At 44.8% G+C, this 25,333-nt stretch overlaps 1 protein-coding gene across 1 annotated transcript in view; it reads right to left on the reverse strand.

The window, feature by feature from the left end:
* Positions 1-10,595: 10,595 nt before the first annotated feature.
* Positions 10,596-25,333, reverse strand: part of LOC103746158 (serine protease 40-like) — a 26,508-nt gene continuing 11,770 nt past the window's right edge. Inside the window, exons 2-6 of the mRNA XM_008848277.3 lie at positions 19,126-19,350; positions 18,372-18,534; positions 16,344-16,618; positions 14,423-14,592; positions 10,596-10,733 (exon numbers count right to left, since the gene is read on the reverse strand). Of these exons, the coding sequence (XP_008846499.3) occupies positions 10,596-10,733; positions 14,423-14,592; positions 16,344-16,618; positions 18,372-18,534; positions 19,126-19,350 (971 nt within the window). The remainder of the gene's footprint in view (positions 10,734-14,422; positions 14,593-16,343; positions 16,619-18,371; positions 18,535-19,125; positions 19,351-25,333) is intronic.

The following is a 25,333-nucleotide window of genomic DNA, read 5'->3' on the forward strand; positions in this document are numbered from 1 at the left end:
GAAATGTCCTGTAACTTTGGTGAGTCACTTGTCCTCTTGTTCAGGGAGGCCATGAATACCCCAGAAGAGGGACTTGAACCAGTTTCCAGTCTGCAAAGAGGAGGGTCAACACAGAGGAAACATTTCCTCCATGCTTCCAAGCAAAGCCCAGGTCAAGCAAGACCTTTTGACTTATCTTCACATAGATGAAACTGGTAAAAGAAAAGCCTAAGGAGCCAGGGCTCCCCCAAGCCCATGTGGTCCCTGAGGACCAAATCCTTATATGACCTTAAGAGTAAAAATAAATTGGTTTATTTGGGCCAACAGTATGGTCTTAAACACTAAAAAGGAAAGTATAATCAAAATTAAAGTCATCAGTATATTTTAAGGGTTCAGGGGATTACACAACCCAGACATTAGACGTGAGTTCTTATGTTACTTAGACAATTATATCTCATTGATGATTTTGTTCCTAATAAGACAACGTTACTCAGATGTAAGACTTCAAATCTTTGTCTACAATACTGTAGTGCCCACTTACAGCTAAGGGAGGCAACCCACTGTTGTTCTAGCCAAAAAATGAAATGATGTCTAAATTTGTTTTCTCTCCCTATCTAGAAGCCTTTGAGAGGTAACTGACACTGATTCTAGCCATTCCAACAGCTAGCAAAATGCCTGAAAACAAATCCTGAGTACATCACTCTCGAGTTCAGCCCTGGCAGAAGAAAAAGAAAAATGAAAAATGAGCTATTACCTTGGTGCTAACCATTGCTCCTTGCCTCTTCAGATATTTTCAGGACCAAATCCAAAAACTAACTCTTACTGATTTTAATCAGTTGTTACTTTCCTTCCCTCCACATGTATACAAGCGCTTGTCAACCATCGAGGACCCTGTCGAGATGCATGAAGAGGGAACCCCTGCTGTCTGACCGACCCCTAATCCAGCCTACCCCCCCACATCGACCCTGCCCAGCAGGAAGTAGCAAGACGACAACGGCACCCCCTATCCTATAACACAAAAGGCTGGAATGTTAAGGTTCAGATAGCCCCGCTCTCTCACCAACAGGGTCTCAAGGACTTCTCATGCTCCTGAGAAAGGGAGCCCAGCTGATAAGCATCTTGGTCTTTGAAGTCAAGAGAAGCAGACTTTTCTCCACTGTTTGGCCAACACAGCAGGCTTCCCCTTTGATCTCTAAAGAGGACAGGTTTTAACAGTCCTTCTCTCCCACCCCACCCCCAACTTTAAAAAAAATACATCTTCCAGCCTTCTGCAGGAAGCAGAAGCCTCCCTTTTAAAAAGACCCCAGCTCAAGACCCCAGACAACCCAACTTTAAAAAAATACATCTTCCCGCCTTCTGCAGGAAGCAGAAGCCTCTCTTTTAAAAAGACCCCAGCTGAAGACCCAGGCAGACATTTTCCATGCCTGGAAGGGAATCTATCCCATGTGTTCTTTTGCTAATAAACCCTATTTTGATGGAGTTTTAGCTGTGTCTCGGTGCCTCATCATCCATTCGCTCATTCTCTGTCAACTTTTTACCTATCACTTTTTCCCCTTCTAATCTTGCCACCATGCTGACTCTCCGCAGCTGGCTCTACCCGTCTTCCCAGTGTGCTCCTAGTCTTGTGCCTGACTGGTTTACACTTTTCAGAGGAATAAGTAATTTTTAGGCCACACCCCACCACCTTCCCCTGGCTCTTACAAACTTTCTGCCTTTTCTGCAAATTTCCCTGAGCCTTGGAGGGCAGATGCAGGGCAATCTCTCTTGTATTATGGCAAGATGGTGATTTCTTGGGTTTTCCCATCATTCGTCTTCAAGATGTGGCGGTTGATCTATCTCAGTGGTGTTTCCCCTACTATGGAGACCAATGGAAGGAAGTAGATACATCTAAAAAGACATGAATGTACATACAAATGTCTAGAAGATATCCCATTAGGTGTACCATATTCATAAAACAGTATATTTGCAAAGGCTTCTCTGCTGGGGCCTGTAGCCTTACTTGACACAGGGGGTTGGCCTGGTCTACATGTCTTTGAGAGACCCAAACGGACGATTTCTTCTGTCTGGTCTTTTTTATATCTCTTGTAGGGTGGGTGTTCTGTTATTCTACAGGCACATTTTACACACTTGTTTGAGTCACTTAGATCTGCTAAAGCCTTTCTTGCTTTACAAAGATCCTGTCCCATTAAAGGGCTTAGCAAAACCATTAAAGCTCTACACCATTCTCAAGGTCCCGGTTGAATTAAGCTTTCCTTTACAGCTCTGGTGAACACAATCTTATCTGACCCAGTGAACTGGGCTTCATATATTGCTTTTCTCATAGCTAGTTCTCTCAGTAACGCCTATTCCTCCTTTATAGTCCACCAGCCTCCGTTAATTATGGGAGTTTCCCTTGGTGACGACAATGTATCTTTAATGCCTTTCACCAGCCATCCCACTAAGGACTGCTCCCCAGTGCTTTGGCCTAGGTTGAACAGCCAATATTGCAAGGATAGATGGGTAGTTATATAAGTCAGCTGTGAAGCTTCTGAAGGACTTAGACTCACGTTATTTGCTCCCATGTCCCACACCCTCTTGAGCCATGTGGTGAGGGGCTCTCTGATTGCTTGTTTGTAAGACTTTCCTACTTTTAACAGCTCCAGTGTGGGGTATTTCCTAGTTACAGTACTGTTAGCTTTTCTCTCTTTTTGTATCAAAGGTTGAATCTGAGGGGCAGCTTTAGTTACTTTTATTTTTAGGTTGTTTCTTTTATTTTTAGGTTGTTTCTTTTATCACTAGTATTGTCCTTTTTCCTGGGTCCTTTAACTTCACACAAGTTAAAATGTTTATTTTTCTCTCAAGCTCTGAGGCTGAAACTGAGTCTGCCAGTACCTCCCTAGTCTTTTCAGCTTCCCCTGTCTTGGGCAAATCTTTTATTATGCAAAGCGACCATGCCACCTCTCTGGGTTCTTCTTTGTAAGATTTTTTTTTTTTTCCAGACTCTCTATAATCTTTTAAGTTTTCAAATCCATGTGGAGGCAGACTCCTTTTTTTTTTTCTTCTTCTTTTTTTTTTTTTTTTTTTAAGCAACTGAGCTATTTCCCCACATTTACAACACATCTGTGGCCCTGGGATTTTTCATTTTGATTCGGTCCTCGTTTGTGTGGCCTGCATCCTTCTAATTGCATATTTCATGGTCCATTGTATAATGTATGCAAGTATAGCTGGTCCCCTTAAGCCTATGGGGTTTGACCCCTCTCTCCCCTGGGTTCCTGCCAGCTTCTCTCTGATGGGTTGCATTATCTCACAGGACTCTTTGTGGCACTCATCTCTGCCCTTCTTTGGGAATCTGAACCTGGCTCCCTTTCAATTGGCTCAGCAGATGCTGCCAGAACCTGCTGCTTTCCCAGGCCCACACCCCAAGTTCTTCCTGAACTCTTGTGGTTCATTTATCTGGCAGGACTATGTCAATTTGTCGCACTAAATTTTCTTACTTTTCCCTTCTTGGGAGGCTCTGCACACAAGCCCTCCAAAGCCCCAAGGCTCACAGACTAACATAAGACATTTTTAGTGTGGGTTTTGCATGGCTTTTATGATAGGTAGGGAGGGGATGACTTACAAAGAAGCCATGCAGGCTATTCCTGATTGCTTTTGTGCCCCACCCACAGTCTCTGTTAGCTTTTGCCTGTGTCCCACGTGGTCTCACCCCAAGTCTCTAAATGCCCCATCTCACTTCCAAGGCATAGCCCTGGTGGCCACACACACTTTCTTTTTCCCATTCCAATCTCAGCGCTATGCTAACTCTCTACAGATGACTCCACCCCTCTTCCCAGGGTGCTCCTTGTCTTACCCCTAGCTGGCTTACACTTTTTGGAGGAATAAGTAATTTTCGAGCCACACAAGCCAAGCACAACCTACAGAAACCATAAATCTGTAGTCAGCAGGTGCACTCTGACACACTGACATTTTCTCAAGACAACTGGGGTCCTGCTGATGTGTCTTCCCATACTCTGTGCCAACTGCCTGATAATTTCAGAGGCTAGAGTCAGCCTAAACTTTAACATGGCAAAGCTATGGTCAAGCAGGTGCCATATCACATTACAATTTTAAAGATTAATGAATTCTTTTGATATATACTCCTATAAATTCATTCTGTCAGTTCTGCTCCTCTAAAGAACCCTGACTAATAAATACCAGCTTTCTTCTCTTATTTATAGTGGTTTCTTTCAATTCATTGATGGTATGCTTAGCACATGCTAGTTATGGCTCTTAGCACATGCTAGTTATGGCTCTTATAGTTCCAGCTTTTGGAGTTCCTTGCACCAAGGATGAATGCTCCATCCTCTAGGGAAGCTTTGCATGTGCTTCTGCTACCTGAGATCACAATGACAGCTCAAGGCTCCCTGACTGGCCTCTAGTGAGTCCTACTGCAAATGTGAGCTTCCCTTTTGCCCTGCCTTCTTTTCCCCTTAGTGGCAAAGCCCTCTTCCTTCAGGCCCCCACACTGGAGGGTGTGTCATCCAGTGCTCTGACCTGAGGGTAGAGGTCTCTGGGGTCCAAATGTGATTGTGGGATGTATTTCCAGAAAAACTCCCTACGTGATTAGTTTTGTGTCAACTTGCCTTGATGATGGGCTGGCCAGACATTTGGTCAAACACTGCTGTGAGGGTGTTTTCAGATGAATTTAACTTGTAAATTTGTGGACTCTAAATAGGTCTTTTTTCTATTTTTTAGTATGTATGTTTTGTGTGTGGTGTATGAACATGTTCATGTGTATATGTGCATGCTGGTGTGTATGCGTGTGTGTGTTCATGTACATGAAGACCAAAGGATGATGTGAAGTGTCTTCCCCAGTTGCTCTCCACCTTGCTTCTGACATGGTCTCTCACTGAACCTGGAGCTAGCTGTTTCAGCTAGATGGAATAAGCAGTCAGCTCCAGGAATGCACCTGCCTCTACCTCCCCAGTGCTGAGGTTATGTTCACAACATGACCATGCCTGGTTTCTATGTGGGTGCTGGGGAATCTAAGTTCAACACAGCAAGTACCTTGCAGACTGAGCCATCTCCCCAGCCCTGGTTGGAGGTATTTATTTATGTATTTATTCATTGTTTTAATATAACAAAACATTGATCTCCCCGGACAAGGAGGAATTCTGAAGCCTTTGGATCTGAGCTGCATCATGGGCTCTTCCTGAGTCTCCAGCCTGTTGGCCTTCACCTGAGTTAAAATATACTGATGGCTGGAGAGATGGCTCAGCAGTTAAGAGCACTGATTGATCTTGCAGAGGACTTGGGTTCAATTCCCAGCACTCACATGGTGGCTATGAACCATCCTTAACTCCAGTTCCAGAGGAATCCAAAGCCTTCTTCTGACTTCCACAGCATTGCATGACATGGGTGCACTCAAATACATGCAGGCAATATACACACTATATATATATAATGATGGATTCCACTGTATGGAAGTGACTGAGTGATGCTAATGCTACTGAAAGATTTTTATTCTTTTGGTTTCAAAGAGGAGACCCCTATGGCACACCAAGCACATCCATGTGAGTGCATACCACGTCTGCTCTGGAGGCAGCATGCATCAGAACCTTCCTCCTAGTTTCCTAGATGAGTCAGGGCATATTGATGTCAACAATATCCAGGGGCTGTGGGTTATGGTTAGATCATCAGATGGGCAGGGAATTAGAAGGACAGTAACCAAGGAAACTGCAGCTTTATCATGGTAGTGATGCCTCCTGGTGGTCACAATGTCCCTTTGTGGTTAAGCATCCTTGAAGTTAGCTATTTAACTTTATATCAAAAACTGAAGTGCTGGGACTGGAGAAATGACTCAGCAATTAAAAGCACTGGCTGCTCTTGCAGAGGACCTGGTTTGGCTCCAAGCACTCACATGGTGGGTAACAACTCCAGTTCTATGGGACCTGATGCCCTCTTCTGGCCTCCCTGGGCATTGCTCACATGTAGTGCAAAATACCCATGCACATAAAATAAAAATAAATCAAAGAAAAAATTATAAAAGCAAACTGAGGTCCTATAGCACTTTCCTAATTACCACATGTGTACTACTAAATGGTCTGTGTTCCCAAAAAGCCCATAGCTTCATTATATCACTTTCATTATGGTTTTGATATCCCTCCCTTACAGACTTTTCAAGTTTTTCATGGGAAGAAGTCTCTAAAAGGGAGATCTGGTCTACTATGGTTTGAGAGAGAAAAGGGGTTAGCATATCCCAATGCATATGCCTCCAACCTCATATTAATGAAAATGTTAAAAAAAAAAAAACACCAGTGTAGAACCCAGTGGGCCACTATCTCCTTGAGCCATCCTGCTCTGAACACTCTAGAGTATGCTATACTTTGCTTCATTTTGCTAAATAAAGTCCTGCTTAAACTGTCTGTGTCTTGTGGCTGAATTCTTTCTTTAAGAAGACATGAACCGAGAAGAGCTCCAGCCCAGTCACATCTTTCTGGTGCTGTGCCTTGGATCATAAACCTCGACTCTTTGTAAAAAGTGGCACTTCAATGTGAGTAAAGTGTGTAGTCTCCACTCTCAGTCATCCCAAGGCTCTGTGCCTATGGCATGGCTTTATCTGGATAGAAGCACTTGAAAGGAGCCTACCTGAGGCTTTAAGTGTCAGTGTTGGGCCACATTCCCTGTTAGTACTGCTCTCTGCCCAATCTGAATTTCTGGCCCGTACTTTTTAAAAATTTCCTTAGTCTTTTGTTTTCCGGCCAGAAACCTTCCCAGAAGTAATCACCTTAGATGCCAAAGACAGAGATACCTCTAGATATTGGAGATTAGTCCCCATTCCTGGCTTACATGGAACCATAAAGCCTTGCCCAGGAGTATGTCACCATAAAGTGCTGATCCCTTGATGTCCTGAGGCACTCTGTTCTTTCAGTAAAAGGCAGAAGAACAATCCAAGACCTTTTATAGAGGAACTGACTCTGAGACAACACCTAAGGGAGTGATTCTTATCAGCACATGTTTGGAAACAATGAAAAAACATGTAAAGACGACCAATCTCTTTCTTTGGGCCCTGCCTCCTAACCTTCCACTTGAAGCCTTTGCCTATTCTGCCTCTCCTTCTCTACCACTATCTATGTAAGAGTGAAACCACAGAGGACAAGTCAGCCTTCGGGTTGCAACAGCAAGAGGTTTATTTAGTACACAGGTACCTGTGGGCACAAAGTCTCCTCGGGGGACTTGCGCCCCTCAGGTCGGGTTTGTGGAACTTTTATAGAGCAGAAGCGGGATACAGAAGCAGAAACGCGGTTATTGGTTAATTTAAACTATTACAAAATGCTACGGGGAGAGCGGGAAGCTTACTTATCAGTAAGCCAGATGTCTTAACCATAAAACTTACTTATCAGTGAGTTGGAATTCTTGACCAGTACGTGACCTGCCTGAGAGACTTCATGGTGCCTGACTTTTATTTTTTTCATCTACAACCACTTCCTTGGTCTCCATCACCTTCCAACGTTGATGTTTTTACTTCTTTCAATGGTGGTGGGTGCCACTGCTAGGTGTCCAGCCCTTTTGCTAAAAGCTCCTTTCAAAATCATGGGGTGTGCCATGAGTGGTTAATGCACAAGCCTTTTGTGGACCAGGTCCAGGCCCTTGAACAGCAAGACTCCCTCCTGAACAGACTCTAAATTGGAGACCATTAAATGTTTTCTCAAAGCCCAACCATTTTGGTCTTCTCACCTCTAACTACTTACCTTACCTTAATAGTAATAGAATAATAAAGGAGGATAAAACCAGTAGGATTCTCAATTCTAGGGGTCACTTCCTCACCCCCACCTCAGTACAGAGTAGAATATATTGTAAGGGTCAATTCAATCTAAAGCTATACTGTCTCCTGGGGACAAAGGTAGACAGTACAGTCATTGCAGTAAGGGTTGACTAAATCCCAAACTCCTTAGGGGGAATATAGTCCTGGGGTGAAGAGTGGAGATCACACTGTCATCCAGCAGGGCTGCAGTACACACTGGTGTGTGCCTGACCCTCAGGATGAGAAGAGACCCCAGGAAATTCACAGGGCAGGTGTTAGCATAAAATAACTCCAGTGAAAGAAAAGAAGAAAATAGTTAATTCTGAGTCAAATGTGAATGCTGGTGCCCTGGGAACTCGGGTTCAAGTTGTTCTGAGTGGCATGGCCCATCCTAGAAGATGTAACATGTACACTCCTAGTCACGAGAACAAAAGGCAGTCAAGAATCAGTACACTTACCAATTATGTTTGGGGGTCATAAGGTAGATGAGCTAAAAGATGAGGAACTATGGGTTGGAGAGTCCTATCATTTTTAGTTTTAGGGCTGGTAGAGAATAGAGGACAGCTAAGATTAATGACATATTTCAAGTTTTATTTAGGAATCATGAGGACTCTTGGTCAGATATGGAGGTTGATAGCAAATCACTACTAAAAAGAATTAAAGTTAATCCAAGAACACTGTGCCCCCAATCTGCAACATTCTGTCTCCACCATCAGGACGCTCTAGTCACTAAGGTTAAGCAGACTGGTTTTCAGCAGAGGTGGCTTCTTCATAGACCCAGTGCCTTCAGGCCATGCTATATCTCCATACTCTGCACAAGAACACGCTTGTTGACAGACAAAGCATGAGTCTTCCCTCATATGAGAGAACCCCAGCCCAGCCAACATGAGGCCATCATGGGCTGAAGGAAGGCCATGGTGGGTAGAGTGGGTGACAGACACTCTAAATCTGACTTGACCAAGTATGAATTCCCACCTTGGAGGCCCAGGACCCCATTGTGGAACCAGAAAGTATCCACTGAGAGGAAGAGAATGCTTCTTTCTCACTGTGTAAACCCTTGATGTCATAAGGTCAGGGTAAAGACTTGCATCTAAAGTGTCCCCAAAGGTCCATTATGCTAAAGGCTTGGTCCCAGCCTGAAGCTCTATTGAGAGATCCTGGAACCTTTAGGAGATGGGGCCTAGTAAAAGGAAGTTAAGTCAGTGGGTGTCAACCCTTGAAGGGGATCTTTGTATCCCAGCTCCTTCCTCTTCCTCTTTGCCTCTCAGCCACCATGAGGTAAGCAGACCTCACCTGTCATTTGATCTGGATGTGATGTGTCACTACAGACCAGAGTAACAGTGACGATAAGCCATGGACCAAAACTTCAGAAACCATGAGCCCAAATAAACCTTGCCTCCTTTCACAATCATTTCTTCAGTGATAGGAGCAGGAGTACAGCCAGAATCCACAGGAAGCAAGGAGGGAGGCAGGGGCAGGACACACACTAGAAACCTTGACATGAACAGCAGAGGCTCTGAACCAAGCACAGTGTGCTGGTGTTCACACCAGTTGTCTTGTTTCTGCTTGCTGGGGAGGGTCTGGGACATTCCCACAGGACTGGAAAGGATTTGCTCTAGGCACTTAAATTTTTCTCAGGGCACCATGGGCTTGCAGTGACCCAGGGACTCCCTTATCAAGAGTTCAGGTTGAAGAACGGTTAAAAGCACTGACTGCTCTTGCAGAGGACCTGGGTTTGATTCCCAGCACCCACAACCGTCCTTAACTCCAGTTCCTTAAGGCTACAACCATCCTTAACTCCAGTTCCAGGGGAATCCGAAGTTCTCTCTGACCTGTGTGACATAGGTACAATCACATACATGGAGGCGATTCACTCATACAAATAAAATAAAAGAATAATAAATAAAATATTTTTTTTTAAAAAGTAGGGCTATGAGGCCCTACTGCACTCCCATACTGATTCACGAGGATGTGGTGATACAGACAGGTCTTCAGGTCAGCTCAGTGCTAATCCAGCAATTCCTGGGTCTGCCAAGCCTCAGCCAATGCAGGATGAAGCAAGCCCACAGGGTTTGGGGGCTGGGCTTCTTAGACAGGGATGGTGGGGTCAGGATGGGGGCAGCAGCTGATTGCTAAACCCTGCAGATGTGCTCTGAGGATTGCTGTTGAGATCTCAGACCTTGGGGACCCTCACAGTAACTGTCAACCTCTCCAGAAGAGCTTCTGTGACCTCTGGGTCTGAACAATACTCTTCACACCCAGTCTGGGGCTTGCTTCAGGAACATAAGCTGCTCCAGCCATGTGGGGGGACCCTGGCTCAGCACTATGGCTCATTCTTCTGAAAGAAGACACAGTCTTGGGAGCAGGAGTGGGACCTTAGCCTGTGGAATCCAACTATCTAAGGACAGAGACTCAGCTGCATGGGAAGCTGCCTGGTTGTCTCTGTCCACCGTCCAAGGTGAGCATTGTGGTATTGGGGAGCTGGAAGTCCAGAGCAGCATGAAGTGGTACTAGTGGGATTAAAAAACCTAGATGTTTCTTTACTTGGTTTTATTTTCTCATGCCTAGGAGAAGTACGGCCGCAGATGGATAGGTGAGCTCACAGATGCAAAGCTGCAGGACAGGGCTTGATGAAGAGACTGGCAGGACATGCTGTCAGGGCACTGCGGGCCCAGCCCAGATTCTTGAGCTAAATCAACCTTGGCAGTAAGACCTGAAAAGACAGCAGGGCTGTGCAGATCTTGGGCTTCATGACAGTACCTTGATCTGGAACTTGATTGATCCAGCCAATCACACTGGGGGGCTTGGGTTTCTCTGGCTGTGGATCAGGTGATGCATCCTTGCTCTCCTTAATCTAGTTGGCAAAGTAGGAGACCCTGGTGAAGACGCTGGGGGTGGTGACTGGCAGTTCACATGATGTGGTCCAGCTTCTCAGCCCTACCACGTACCAGGCACCATTCATTAAGGAGATAAGGGGGCCCCCGGAATCTCCCTGAGGAGAAGAGAGTACATAAATATGGGTCTAAGAAAGGGTGAAACACATATTGATCATGTTGAAGAGGACTTGAGGGGCACCAGGGTTCTCTGCTGTCTGAGTGGTACTCATCAGGTTCTCTTGGGCAATTTTAAAAATTCAAGTATTAATTTGAAGTATCAAATTCAGCAGACTGGAGAGATGGCTCAGTGGTTAAGAACACTGGTTGCTCTTGCAGAGGACCAGGGTTCAATTCCCAGCACCCACAAGGTGGTTAACAATGGTCTGTAACTCCAGCTCCAGGGGAATCTAACCTCTTACCTCTTCTGACCTCTGCAGGTATTGCAGGACACAGGTGCACTTACATACATACAGGAAATATACTCATACACATAAAAATAAATAAAATATATTTTAAAAATCCAAGTGTGGGAGGTCACTTGGGGTCAGTATCTTCAGGGAAGGGCTTAGAACCTCATTCCACAAAGCTGCCTTGGGGACCCTGGAAACCACTTAGTGGGGATTCCAAGAACTGGACATCTGTCCTCTGCCCTGCTATTTATGTGGAAGAAGGTGACTTTGAAGTCCCACAGAGTGGATAGTTGACTGGATAATCTGGAGACCTGGCCTGTGGCTTTTAGCTGAATCCTTGTCCCAGCACAGTATCTTACCTGTGCCTTTGTATTATACTTAATGAAGCCACAAGTAATTCCACAGTTCATTGGCTGAACTCCTTTAGAAGATGCCAAGCAGGTGGATTCGTTGAGCAGAGAAGAGCTGTCACATGGGCCCAACTAGGGGACAGGCAGAACCACAGGGAGCTTCAGGGTTTCAGTTAGAGTCTCCAAATACAGCAGGGCCTAGAGACTAACAGGTCCCTGGAGTCATGCGTGCAGTACTCCCATGTCATAAGCCAAAAGCAGCACTCAAGAGAACATGGACCCCATCATGCTAAATCACGTGGTGGAACATTCTGTGTGCACAAAATGCTTAGGAAGCACAGAGCTGGCATGTCCATGTGGGCTCAACCTGCAGACATGACCAAGTGATAAAAGAGCCCCTGATAGGCTGTGCTAACTAGGTCATCACAGGGCTTCTCTGGGCTCAAACTGGAAGGAGCTTGTGAGGCTTGAGAGTAGCCAACCATTGGTAGACCCTGCTACAGGTTCTAAATACATGTTGTGGGCTCCTGGGTCAGGGCTGCTGGACTTGTGAGGACAGGTTACAAGGAAAGGATGGCAGTGGGTGACTGGAACTCTTTAGCACACAGGAATGACCTTTCATCTTCACTGAAAATGCAAAGCCATGCTTTCAAGATGACTCAGCAGGTAAAGGCACTTGCTGTAGCCTTAAAGGATGAGTTCAATCTTCAGAATCCACATGGAAGAAGGAGAGAACCAACTCCTATGAGTTGCCCTCTGACCTCCACATGTAAACTGTGGAACTTTTCATTATTTTTAAATGCAAGGCAAGTTGGGTGTAGTACTCCTGTAATCTTGATACTCCAAAGACTGAGGCATAAGGATTTCAAGGTCAAGGCCAAGCTTGACTATATAAGATCATTTTTAGACAGACAGACAGACAAAGCTAAAAATAGCAGCAACAACAAAAATCAAGGCAAGAACAGTAAGACAGGTTGTGGGCCCTGGTGTCAGAAAGATGAGATGTTCTGGTTAAGCTGTGGTTGTCAACTTGACACACTTGGGAAGAAGGAACCTCAGCTGAGAAATGGCCTCCATCAGATTGGACTGTGAGCCTGTCTGTGGGGTGTTTTCTCAACTGCTGTGTGATGTCGAAGTGCCCAGGCCACTGTGGGTGGTGTCAACCCTGGGCAGGTAGAAGAAAGCAGACTGAGCACAAGCCAGAGGAGCAAGCCAGTAAAGTGTTCCTCTGTGGTCTCTGCTGCAGTTCCTGCCTCCAGATTCGTACCCCGAGTTTCCGCTTCTGCTTCCCTTGATAATGGGCTGTAAGTTGTAAGCTAAATAAACCCTTTCGTCCCCAAGTTGGTTTGTTAGTGCTTTAGCACAGCAATAAAAACCTAAGAAGACAAGAGAACAAAGGATCCAGGAGCAAAGAAGCATCTGACTGATGGAGTGGGCTGAGGGCTAGAGTCATTAAGCATGGAAAGCCACACATTGATACTGTAGGGTATGCCCTGCTGGGAAGAAGGCGCTGAGAATCAGGAGGGGCCTTGAGGAGAAGGAGGATGCACATAAAGTATAAAGCGATATGTTTCTGGGCCAAGAGGATAGTCAAGGAAAGAAGAAAAAAAGAGAAACAGGGAGGGGCACAAGAGAAGTGTGGATGCCTGAGGGACCAGGGCTCTCAAGGTCAGGGTCCTTTCCTCACCTGCAGTTGTCCACTTCCTCTTTGGGTTCAGTTTCTCCACATGAAACAGAAACCTTACAGAGTGTACACTCATAGTACACAAACCTAGTAATGGACTCATACCCTCAATATAAAGAGTTCCTACAACTCAATATGAAAGACATGATCTCATTGGTGTCAAAAACAGCCCCTCCCCAAAACCTTGTAAACGCACTTCACAGGAAAAAACAAAAAACAAAAAACAAAAAAACTGACATATGGAAAAATGTTGATCTTCATTAGTCACCAGAGAAATGCAAATGAACAATCACAAACAATGCTTAAAGTGAAAAGGGCAGATAAACTAAAATATTGGTGTAATGTAGAGTACTGCAGGTGGGAGTGCAAATTGATGCAACAGGATTGGAGAGTTTCCTGTAGTATGTACAAGAGATGAATGTGTGCATATCTCATGGCATGCCAATTTCATGGCCAGCATGAGCCCTCTGTACTAAAACATACACCCTAGGGTGTTCAGGGAAGGGCCATTTGCAAAGACCTCAAACAGAAACTGTCTAGATACTTCCAGGGTAGGAATGGATTACAAGAGTGCAGTATATCCACACGGAGGAATGGATAAACATTACAGCATCATGTGCCTGAAAAGAGATCATGTGAAAGCCTGCATCTGATATGCATTCAGGTAAAGCCCTAGTGTGAATCCATGGCATCTCAGAAGCCAAGACAGAGATATTCTGGGAGCAAGGGAAGGGAAAAAGGAGTGAGGAGGACACTTTGGGTTCTGGGTATATTTGCATACCAATTTTCTATTTTATATTATGTTTTATTCATTTGTCTAAAGATTCAGGATCTCCTTGCAGCCCCAGCTACCCTAGAACTTAATATGTAGACCAGGCTGGCTTTGATCTCACAGGTGTTGATCTGTCACTGTGTCCTGAGTGCTGGGATTACAAGTATGCATCACCACACCTAGCATATTCCAGTGTGTGTGTGTGTGTGTGTGTGTGTGTGTGTGTGTGTGTGTAGGATAGAGGACTATCTGTAAGAACTGGTTCTCTCCTTCCACCACGTATTCCCACGTATCAAATTCAGGTTTGGTTACAGGTGCCTTGACCCACTGAGCTATGTCACTGGCTCACTGTTTAGGTTTCTGAAAATCTCTCAAGCAGTACAAGTAAGGCCAATTTCTTAGTGTCCTAGTCTTCAACATGTTTAAAAGTCACAACCAAACTGATAGGATGGGCTCCTGGTCTTCTGGAGCTCATAAAGAGGAAGATGGAGCAGGGGCAGGGTTCAGAAGACATAAGGGAAGTGACATGGACAGTACAGGGGTAAGGAGGTGGCCAGCTTGACTGAACATCTGAGCCTGGCTCACTTACTTTGCAGATGGATTTCGTTAGTTGATAGTCTGCAGCACATACCATATCCTCATATACGTAGAACTGATTAGTGGCACCAGGGAATGGTGGTGGGAAAAATGATTTGCAAATCTCATTGTCCATAAGGACGAGCTCGATTTCCCGCAACTGGCGGGGATAAGGTGCAAATTCTGTTGGAGGGAGTTGGATGTGAGATACAGATGTGGCAGATGCCAGCTCCCTCTCCAGGATAATTGCTGGTGGAGGGCAGCCACTCTAGGCCACAGGGGCAGGAAAGGTCTTCCCACAGACATACAATAACCAGAGGAAATGGCATTTAAGAGCCTGCATGGGGGTCTGTGGAAGGCAGGACCAGCAGGGAATCAGTGTGACTGCCCTGGATCAAAAGTGGGGGTTGAAAACATGGGGTGTGATCCCAGTAAGGCCCCAGCAGGTAGGGTCTCCTCACCAGGCTGTGGGCCTGGGACTGTGCGCTAAGGACATGGGCAGCAAAGAGAGAGGCTTCTTGGCTTTCAAACAACTCTGGCTGCTCTGTGAGGCCCAAGCTGGAGGCAGGGAGGGTGGAGCCTGGGAACCTAGCCTGGGTAGACCAGCAGCACATGACACAGCCAGGAAGGCTTGGGAGCATGACAAGAAGACTGACTAGTCTCATGGAGCTGCTGGACCTGGAAACATGGTTTCTGTTTCCTGGTTCCTGGCCAGGTATCCCCTCATGGGAACAGTGGAGGGCTCACTCCATGCAGGGCCCATTGCACTCTCAGGGGTGTGTAGCAAACCCAGGCCCGTATCTAGGCCCAGAAACTGTGGTCAGGGGAGGTCATGGCAGAAGACGACAGAAGGCCACTTCTGTGCACCCTAGGGGCTGTCCCAGCCCACACCTTTCCTTGGTACCCCAACTCTGATGCTCTGGCCTGACCTGGAGAACCTACCTGCTCTCAGAGAATGCACTCCACTCCTTCTAATGCTGGGGAGCCATTGTTCTAATGACTAGCCTGTGTGACTGACACTTAGAAGCCAGGAGCAGGGATGGTGATGCTATCCTCTACCTCAAAGTAATTCATGCCCTCAAAGTAACTCTAGCTCAGAGTAACTCATGTGTAGGATAAAGGATGTCACGCATGCTCTTAAATGCCCTACCAGGTATTTGACCCTAAAGTGCATGCCATATTTACATTCAATTTATTTCACTCACCATTATATTTTCTTAAAAGCATTCAGCCCTGTGTAAAAATACATGCCAAATAATTTTGCACTTTCAATCTGAAAAGACACAGTTGTTCCTTGCTAACAGCAGATTCCTCCCCACTGACCTAGGATGCCAAATTCCATAGACACTGAATTCCTGTATATAAAATGGCGTAGTGTGTACACAGAACCCATGCACATTTCCCACATCTCCAGATGACACAGAATACCCAATATGAAGCAAATGAGGTGCAAATAGTTATCCTGTACTCTTAAAAGGACAGGAAGAGTGTTACTACCCCTCCGTAAGGCTTTTGTTCCATTGGTGACTGAATTCTTGAACTCAGAACAGTGTTTCACAGGGGCAATTGTGCAAGCTGACAGGACCAGCACATCTTCCTTGCCTTAAGGGCTGGACGGGGAGGTTCACAGAGCCAAATATCCCTCAGTCATAAACACCCCAACTTGTCCCAGACCAGAGAGAACAGGGTGCTGTCATTTCCTTAAGCTATCCATTGCTTTCCCTGGCCAGGGCAGAGCAAGCAATGTTTGGCAGAGCCTTGCAGTGTGCAGGGTCAAGCATACTCAGAGCCCTGAGTCCTGAATAGTTTGGGGTCAAAGAGCTTCTGATTTGAACGTTAGAGGCTTGTTTTTGACCATGAACTGAGGTTCAAAAACACTGAAAAGGCCTCCACAGTTTCTTGCCCCTCACCCCCTGTGCCAGCTGTGTACTTACGGCCCTCAGTGATCATCCCCCAGCCACTTGTCCAGCACGGCTTGTTAGTGGGGAGCCTGGTGTTTCTCTCTGGGACACAGGCTGGAAGGACATGGGTGTTGTACTCCACAGGTGTGTGTAACTGCATCAGGGCGATGTCACTCCCCTGGTGGTGGATCTTCCCATAGTCTTTGTGGACAATGAGCTTATACACTGTCACCTGCACGCTGTACTTGGAGGGATTGTTCAGTTGGTTGTACCCTAGCAGGATTTGGTAGTCAGATGGGTCGTGGGACCTATTGAGGGAGCAGCAGCTCTAAGTGTTGTCCTGATTGCCTGCCCTCCCTGCAGGCAGTCGCATCACACATCCCCACATCCCCATCATTCAGCTGTTTCACCTTTCCTAATACTAGGTTGGTCCTTCTCTTGAAGGGCAGGATGGCTGCCCATGGCCTGAAGACATTGGTCTTTTAAAGGCTTCCTTTGGCTTCTCCAGAATATTCCAGAATCCAAGGAGCTGTGAATTTCACTTCCAGAGAAAGTAATTGAGGCACATCAAACTGCACCCCTTCATCTTGGACTTATTCATGTCCAGCCCTGATCAGACCAGCCTTATGACCGTATGACTGTTTCTAAGGCCCACATCCTGGATGGCATGACCCATACCCCAACCCTCACACAGTCTTCTCTCAAGGTTATCTTCCCACATGACCATGGGCATTCAGCAAGTGTTTGTGGAGGAAATGAAAGAGTGCATGGAAACTTACTGTGTCTGGAACACAAATCACTTTTCTATACATCTGCTGGTATATTGCTTCTATGTGCTCAGTCCTCATGTCTCAATATTCCTCCCTCAGGGTCCCTGTAGCTCCACGTCCTACTCTGGGCAACTCATGGCATCTCCCTGACATTGCTTAATGGTCTACTATGGGACATGGCCTTTGCCTCGCTTTTATGATAGGTGAGAAGTTTCAAGGTGGGTATCACACATCTCCCTCAGGACCCACATGGGCCCTGGCACACATGGGTACTGAGTTTGTAAGTTGAACCCATGTGGTTCCACCAAGTGGTCCTTCTTACTCCCTGTGGGCACAGAGTCAGCCCAGGACATACCTGATGAGGAACCTAGCCTCCTATCTGTTTGACTGTGCTAGCAGATAGACCATTAGCTTCATCCCTCCCTCTAGCTGTGAGGATAGTGGTACCCCGATTTTCCTCAGTGCACGGTAGATACAAAAATCTATGGTGTAGGTTATAGGCACACAGTCCCAGGACGCCTTCAGACAGGACTAGCTGGAACGTGAGGATGACCTGAGTCTAGATGAACCTCCAGTAGGCATACTCTGGATGACCAGTGGAGAGCCCTGGCCAAAGGAGGCAGGATGCTTGTTCACACAGAGCCTGACTGTGTCCAGCCCTGGAAATAAATCCCAGACTGTCACTTTAACCGAACACTGGAGCCTGTGCTATATCTGGCTAGGCCAGGACCCAAACATCTCTACATGGAGAGCCTGGCCTGCCACTTTCTTCGGGACTGTACAACCAGGGGTGAGCAGACACTGAAGTATCCTAGTATGGAACAAGGCTTTGATTCCTAATGCCCAAGGAAGACAAAAGACGAGACTTAAGGTAGCCACTTGGACCTAAAATCTGTTTTCCAGCATGCATTGATAATCACAACTGGAGCAAATTAATTTTCAGTTAGCTATTTCGAAGTAATGTTCACTCACTGTGACAGCCACACTAACTTGGTAAGTTTGGGGTAGGGGGACAGGGCATCCCTAAGGTGGGAGATGAAATGTGAGATGTCAGTGAGATGGGACCCAGACTGTAGGTGAGGAGAGTCAGAAGATGAACAGGGATGGCTGTCCAGGCCCAGTGTCCTTGACCACTGGGTCAAGGGCAGGGGAACAGCACAGGGGACTCCTACTGACAGCAAGTTGTCTCAGAACAAAGCTTGCTGTGAACCCTTCACTCCTCTCCTTCCTACCTAGCGCCTCTCTCCTGCAGCCCTTCCCAGCAGCAGGGTCCCACAGAGGGAACTCATACCTTTGGAAACAGTGAGCAGCGCTGGCTACCCAATTTTTGTCGATGAGGACGGCTCCACAGATGTGCCTGCCATATAAGTGCAGACTACCTTGCCATGGCCACCACTCAGGCTTTGCCATCTGACCACCAAAGATCTTCCCTTTGAAATTGGTCTTGCCACACACTGTGGAGATAATCCCAGCCACCAGGCACCTGAATTCAGGATGCTTGTGCTTTGTGCTCCAAATGACAGCATCAACAGGACCCAGGGGACACCATAGCCCCACCTCTTCCTTCCTATTTGGGCATATCTAAGGTCCAGGGTGAAGTGGCATGGATCAGATGACAAAGAGTTTCCTGGATGGTATGGGGAGGGGTGGGATATCAGCCTGAGGCTGACTCTTAGGAAATGGCTACAGAGCAGAGGTGCAGCACAGAGGTGGGTGTCACCTGGCTCTCTTCAGATCTTATTTACATAGGAGTACCGCCCTATTTGAAGAGGCAGAAGCTGAAGCTGGCAGAGATGTTATTCGAGGTCGTGATCATCTGAGTGGGTGTGCCTTTCATGGCAACCCCATGAAGAGTGTGGTACAACACTCAGCCTAGTGCAGGACCTTGACCCTGAACCAAGGAAGCTTGGGATCAATGGAAAAGAGACAGACTGGGAGAGGGGCATCCTGTATAAGTTCCAGTCCCCATTTCACAAGAGGAGGGGGCAGGCCCACTGGAAACCTGGCTCTTCCTTTGAGGTCCACTCTTGAGCCTGCCCACTTACCCTTTGACAAGGGTACAGTGGTCTTACGGGCCTCTGTGATGTTTCTGGTGACCCTCACAGTGGTCTTCGTGATATTTCTGGTGACCCTCGCAGGCCAGGCGGTGTTGGCATGTTGGGGCAGGAGACTGAGCCAGAGCAGAGCAGCCAGCGGGAAGGCCCCGCACCCGCCCACTCCTGATTCTTGAGCCCCGGCGCCTTCCATCTGACTGGTCTGCATCCGGGTCCCTGCAGACAACCAATGATACTGGCAAACCGCCTCTAGGGAACGTTCTTACCCATCTGCATCTCGCAGAAGCTAGCAAAGTATTCTGCAATCCGAGGTCCATCCACAGGAGGCGGCCAGTACTGTGAGCCAGGTGGTCCTCAAGGCCTCCTCACTGGCCCTTACGGGCGCATGTTTGTCCCAGAGCAAAAAAGCATTCACCACATCCAAAAGTTTCCTAGTCTCATCCCATTACAATATGCACTCAAAACGCAAAGTCTCATCATCCAGACTCACATGTCACCAATTTCACCAGCTCCACGTCCAGGACTTGAGTAAATCCTCTGACATGGGCTGTGGGTGAGCAAATTTAACTTGCTCTGAAAGTTTTAATCTAGTACCAATACCTCCAGTGAAGTCTCTTTTGTCTTTGGCAGTTGGTTGATTTTGATTTTTTAAAAACAAGCACACCTTGAATGCTGTTGGTGTTGGAGACTGATTTGGTTGAAGAAAATCAATCCAAAAACTCTTTGAGTATCCCTAACAAAAGTCAATAGAGCTCAAGTTACTCAAGGTAGGCAGCAGTCCAAGTATGTCAAAGGGCTTCCCAGCATCTTTGATGTGCTATATCTTAACATTTTTTTTATACTAATAGCAACATACTGATCCAATTTTTGGACCCAGTTAGTATTTCCTCCTTTTTCTTAGTAGGAAAAACTTCTGTTGCTTTTTGACTCCAGGTGTTTGGATCCCAAATAGAAGTACTTCGCAATCAAGTACCTCTTGAAAGATTTAAAATAGCTTTTTTTGTTCAGTTAAAAACTGAATTCTTAAATCCAAATTGCACTGAATGAGAAAATTATTTTATGAAGGTACTGAAATTTTGAATCATTTCAAACATGAAGGCTTGTTTCAAGCAAGGTAGGAGGTCTGGGTAGGCAAATAGTTATAGCAAAAGCATGATTAATGAGAGGACAGAGTACCATTTAGTTTCACAAGAAAACCAAGATCAGTATTATTTCTAGCACATAGGAAATTATACTAATGAAAACCCACATATTTAACCCCAGTTTTTAAGATAACAAAATATGAAAGGGGTTAAGGACTATATTATTAAACAGTGAGAATTAGTGGAAATGATGTCAGGGGTTTTGGGTTCAGTTGCCTGGGGTACTCAGTTCTTGATGGAGCTGAAAATGCATATCGCCTAGTTTTTCTGAAGTCCACATGGACATGTGCTCAGCAGATACTGGCACAAGTGTGAGGTAAGGAACACAAATCTAAGTGTTTATTTCCTGTAGTTCTATAGCACAGGAAGTGATTGGAAGTGCCTGATGGGGCCCTGTCCACCAAGCTGAAGGGAGTCTTTGATGCTGTGTCCTTAGTGATTGGTAAAATCCTGCGAATTCAGTTGTCATTCATTCAGTTCTTCATCTCCGAGGTGCTCACTGAGAAAATGCTCTCTACCCAAGTCTTACTTTTTAGTTAGTAGTTCTTCATTTCCCTTATAATAGTGATTCCCGTTATCAGAAATGGCACATACAGACCTTCGTGCATTTTGTAGGATGTACAGTAGTAATTTTATAATAAGAAAGTTGATGTTTTCCTAAAGGAATAGATTTTAAATTTAGGAATTTATCAATTCTTGCCATTATTTCCTTGCCCATTGGTGCCTTGTAAAGAAAGTCCTTAATTATGGCTGTATCTTAAAGTGTTTTACCTGTTTTCTTCTGCTAGTTTCAAAGTTTCAGGTCTTAAATTTAAGGTATTTGATATATTTAGAGCAGCCTTCTTTGTACAGGGTGAGAAAAATAAATGTAGTTTCATTTTTGAACATGCAAACATGCACTTTCCCCAGCACCATTTGTTGAAGAGGATGTCTTTTTTTCCCCTGATGTATGTTTTGGGCACCTTTGTCAAAAATTATGTGACTGTGCTGTGTGAGTTTATATCTGGGTTCTTTATTATATTCCATTAGGATATGTGTCTCTTTTTGTACCAGTACTGTCCCGTTTTTGTTACAATGGCTCTGTAGTATAATTTGAGGTTAGTTATTATGGCACTGCTAGTATTACTGTTTGTGCTTTAGTGATACAGTATTTTGTACTTCTATATGAATTTTAGAATTATTTTCTTCTAGTTCTGTGGAGCATGTCATGGGAGGTCTTTTAGTATCTAATCTCTTCAGTGTTTTAAAATGTCTTCTTCTAGTATCTAATTTCTTCAGTGCTTTAAAATGATCATTGTACAGGTCTTTTATCTCCTTGGTTACGTTTATTCCAGGGCATGCTGTTAGGTTTTTGAAGCTGTTGTTAATGATATTTTCGCCCTGATTTATTTTTCTTTCCCAGCAAGTTTGTTATTGGCATATAGGAAACCTACTTACTGACTTGGATATTGGTTTTTCATCCACTTTGCTCAAAGTGTTTGCCACATCTAAGAGTTTTCTGGTAAAGGCCTTAGGATTTTTTAAGTATATGATCATATCATCTGAAAATAGAGACAATTTGATCAATTCCCTTCTATTTGTATCCTTTTTATTTATTTATCTTGCCTTATTGTCTAGTTAAGACTTCAAGTGCACCGGGCATGGTGGTGCATGCTGGGTATGGGAGTACAGTCTTTAATCTCAGCACTTGAGAGACAGAGGCAGGCAGGTCTCTGTGGGACGAAGGCCAGCCTAGTCTACATAGTGAGTTCCAGGTCAGCTGGGGCTATAGGAAGACCCTATATCAAAAGACAAAAAAAGAAAAAAGACTTCAAGTACTATACTGCAAAAAAAAGTAGAAAATGTACACTTCCTTGTCTTGGTCTTGATTTTAGAGGAAATGCTTCTAGTTTTTTCCAACTTAGAATAATGTTGACTATCAGTATATAACCTTTATTTACTTATTATATATATTTTATTGAATTTTTGTGTATTTCATATGCCACATCTCAGTCCTCTTTATACCTCCTTCCCTACTGGCACCCTCTCATAGCTTCCCCCACTGGATTTTATGCATTCTGTCAATTAGGTTAAGGCCTACTGAGTCAAGTTAGGGTCTCTGACATCCCTCAGTGCAAGTTCATCCACTGGGGTCTAGTCAGTCTATCTAGAGCCACTCCCTTAAAGAAGATCAGCTTTTCCTTATCTAGTAGTAATCAGCTGCCCAATAGTTCTTTAGTTAAGATTGGGGCCTACTGCCCATTTCCACAGTTCTATGCTAGGTTTTTATCTGAGTTTGTATAGGTCTCATGTATGCTGACACCATTGCTGTAGGTTCATATGAGCAAGGTCCCAGGAGCCTGTGAGATTCTATTTCCATATGGTTATGCACCTCATCCCATGGTTCTTACAATCTTTCCACCCCCTCTTCCACAATGGTCTTTGAGCCTGGGTTCATTGCCCTCTGTTGCATGAGGGAGTTTTGTTGATGAGAGTTGAAAGATGCATTAGTATTTTCTCTACCTCGTGTTCTACTAGGTTCCATGAGTCTTAGGGGTAGATGTTACATTATGGATATGTCACTTAGGTTTGGGAATTTTACAGACAATCTCTGTGTGTGACCAGCTGTGGAACTCTGTAATAGTAGTAGTCTGTTGCAAAAGAAGCTTCTTTGATAAGTGATGACTGGCATACTTGTCTGCAAATTTACATATTAAGTTTTATCCATCACAACTCTTCTCATGACACATTTTAACGTTCTAGTTTCATCCTTGTTTTTCCATTTCCATTTGGAACAATCTTTTACTTTAATGACAAAACTAATTTATGATCTAACATCTTTTCTTCTCCAAAAGAATTTCATTTTTCCTTCAACCTTTTAAATCAAAAACATTTTTCCATACCTATAACTTTTGATATCTTTCTCATACTTTTGGCTCCTTTTTTCCAGTGGCAGTGGAGACATTGTTCCATGCTGCTGCTTGCAGTCTGAAGAATTCTCTTAATCTTCCAGGGCCACCCTAGGACCTCATTTAGGTTCCTTGGCCACTCTCTGAAGATATTAGCTCCAGTGCCCACCAAAATGGTTACACGGCTATTATAAAGACAAGGAGGCCTGGCTTTTCTTTGAGAAACCCACATTTATGTTCTCTAGTATATTTTACTTTCTTGCTGAGTGTCTTTTTTTTTACCTTAACCCTCATGATTAAAATCTATATTGAAATCTCTTTTAATAAACACCAACTTGGCTTCATACTGACTTGTGCTGATATTATTTTCTGCAGCAAAGTCATGAATTCAGTCCCTAAAGATTAAGATCCCTAAAGGATGAAGGGACTTCTTCAGACCATCAGTAGCAGTGAGGAGCTGTGTCTCCATCCCCAGGGCCATTCGCTCACTCAGTGTGTGGATGATTCAGTGAGTGAGAGTCAGGGAGATGGGGAGAGCATGAATATAGTAGAGGGCTGGAGGGTAGTGCTGCCAGAAATAGTATATATTTAGCAGTAAATACTGCTTAATTTTACAAAGTCTGGTTTTAGCCAGGAAGTGAGGTCCACGTTCTAAAATTCTTTGACATGCACAGAAAATCCTCTGCTAATTCTAAAAGTACCCAAACAATGAAGATCTGCTGAGTCTCCAGGTCAGTTTGGGCAAAGTATCACATCATATGTCTGATGCTCCTGACCAACTCAGGATGTGTTGCTGGAGGAGGAGCTCATCAGAAGGACACACCCTCTGCTTCCAGGCCTCCTCCAGCCCATCAGTCTGTTGATGGGTTCCATCCTTGAAAGTACTGACTTTGGTCATGTTGTTGCTGTGAAGTTGTGGTTACTTGCCTCCCTTCTGCCAGAGCCATCGTGACCCATGGGCCATGCCATGCCAGGACCAGGTCTTTCTTTAGTTTATTTCTTTTATACGACTTTTAAAATTTTATTTTTAATTATGTGGGGTGTGTTTATGTGTGTGTGTGTGTGTATGTGTGTGTGTGTGTGTGTGTGTATAGTATTGCACGTGCTGGCACAGGCTAGAAGAGGCCTTGAGGTCAGAGGCATGTGCCTTTTGCTATTTGCCCTTGCCAGGCAGCCTGTATAGGCCTTTGTGTGCCTATCTGTGGCCTTTGTGCCAGCCTGTCTGTGCGACCTATGTGCTGGCATGTGCCTGAGTACCTGACATCAGCCTGCTTAGTGGCATGTGTGTTGGTGAATAAAATACGTCATATCTACCTATGACTCTTTGAATCTTCTTCAACTTCCTGGCCTACCCTAAACTGTCTTCTGTGGTTGGCATCAGAGCTTAGACCTCATGGTCAGTACACATATGGCCTTATTATAAACAGATACTAGTGTCCACAAGGTGTCCAGTGGGATTTATAGGTTCATGTGTCCCAGAACAAAGACTTGGCCCAGGGACATATAGATACTGGTAGAAACAGAAACAAATTTGCTTTTGTTGTTTTCTTTCTTTTGAGAAAGAGATTACTTCCAAGCAAGGAAGTGGGCTAGAAAACTGGGACAGATCAGACACTTCATGGTGAATGTTGTTCGAAGGGAGGCTCTGTATTCAATTCCTAGAGGTAAAGAGAAAATAAAGTAGATCAGAATCCATGGGGTAAGGAAGAGACATTGAAAGAAAAAGAGCCAACAGTACCATGATTGGTCCAACTTTTTCGAGGAACTCTCAGAAGTAAAACCACAAGAAGGGAACTTCAGTATTCAAATATACCAGAAATATAAACTTGAAAAAATCTCTGGCAAGTAAAAAAATATTAAAAATTGAAAGATTAGTTAAGGAAATTTAACTGAAAAATATTAGGAGTTGCAGGAGAAAAGAAAGGAATTAAAAAATATTTAAGAAAATGTTCCCAAATTTCATCCCCAAATTTAAAGAGCTCACAAACAAATGTTCAGATCCCACATAAAATTGGATGTAGTCTTTTAGATAGACCCACTGAAGGGGTACCCCAATTGCCTCACACTGCATCCCTGTTCAGCATGGAAGAAGCCAGAGTGGTCGGTGTCCCTATTCTCTATTGGCAATTTGGGTAACCTCTTCAGAGGATGGTGTGATAAGAATAGGAG

Source organism: Nannospalax galili, unplaced genomic scaffold, assembly GCF_000622305.1.
Source record: "Nannospalax galili isolate Female #2095 unplaced genomic scaffold, S.galili_v1.0 scaffold224, whole genome shotgun sequence".
NCBI classification, from domain to species: domain Eukaryota; kingdom Metazoa; phylum Chordata; class Mammalia; order Rodentia; family Spalacidae; genus Nannospalax; species Nannospalax galili.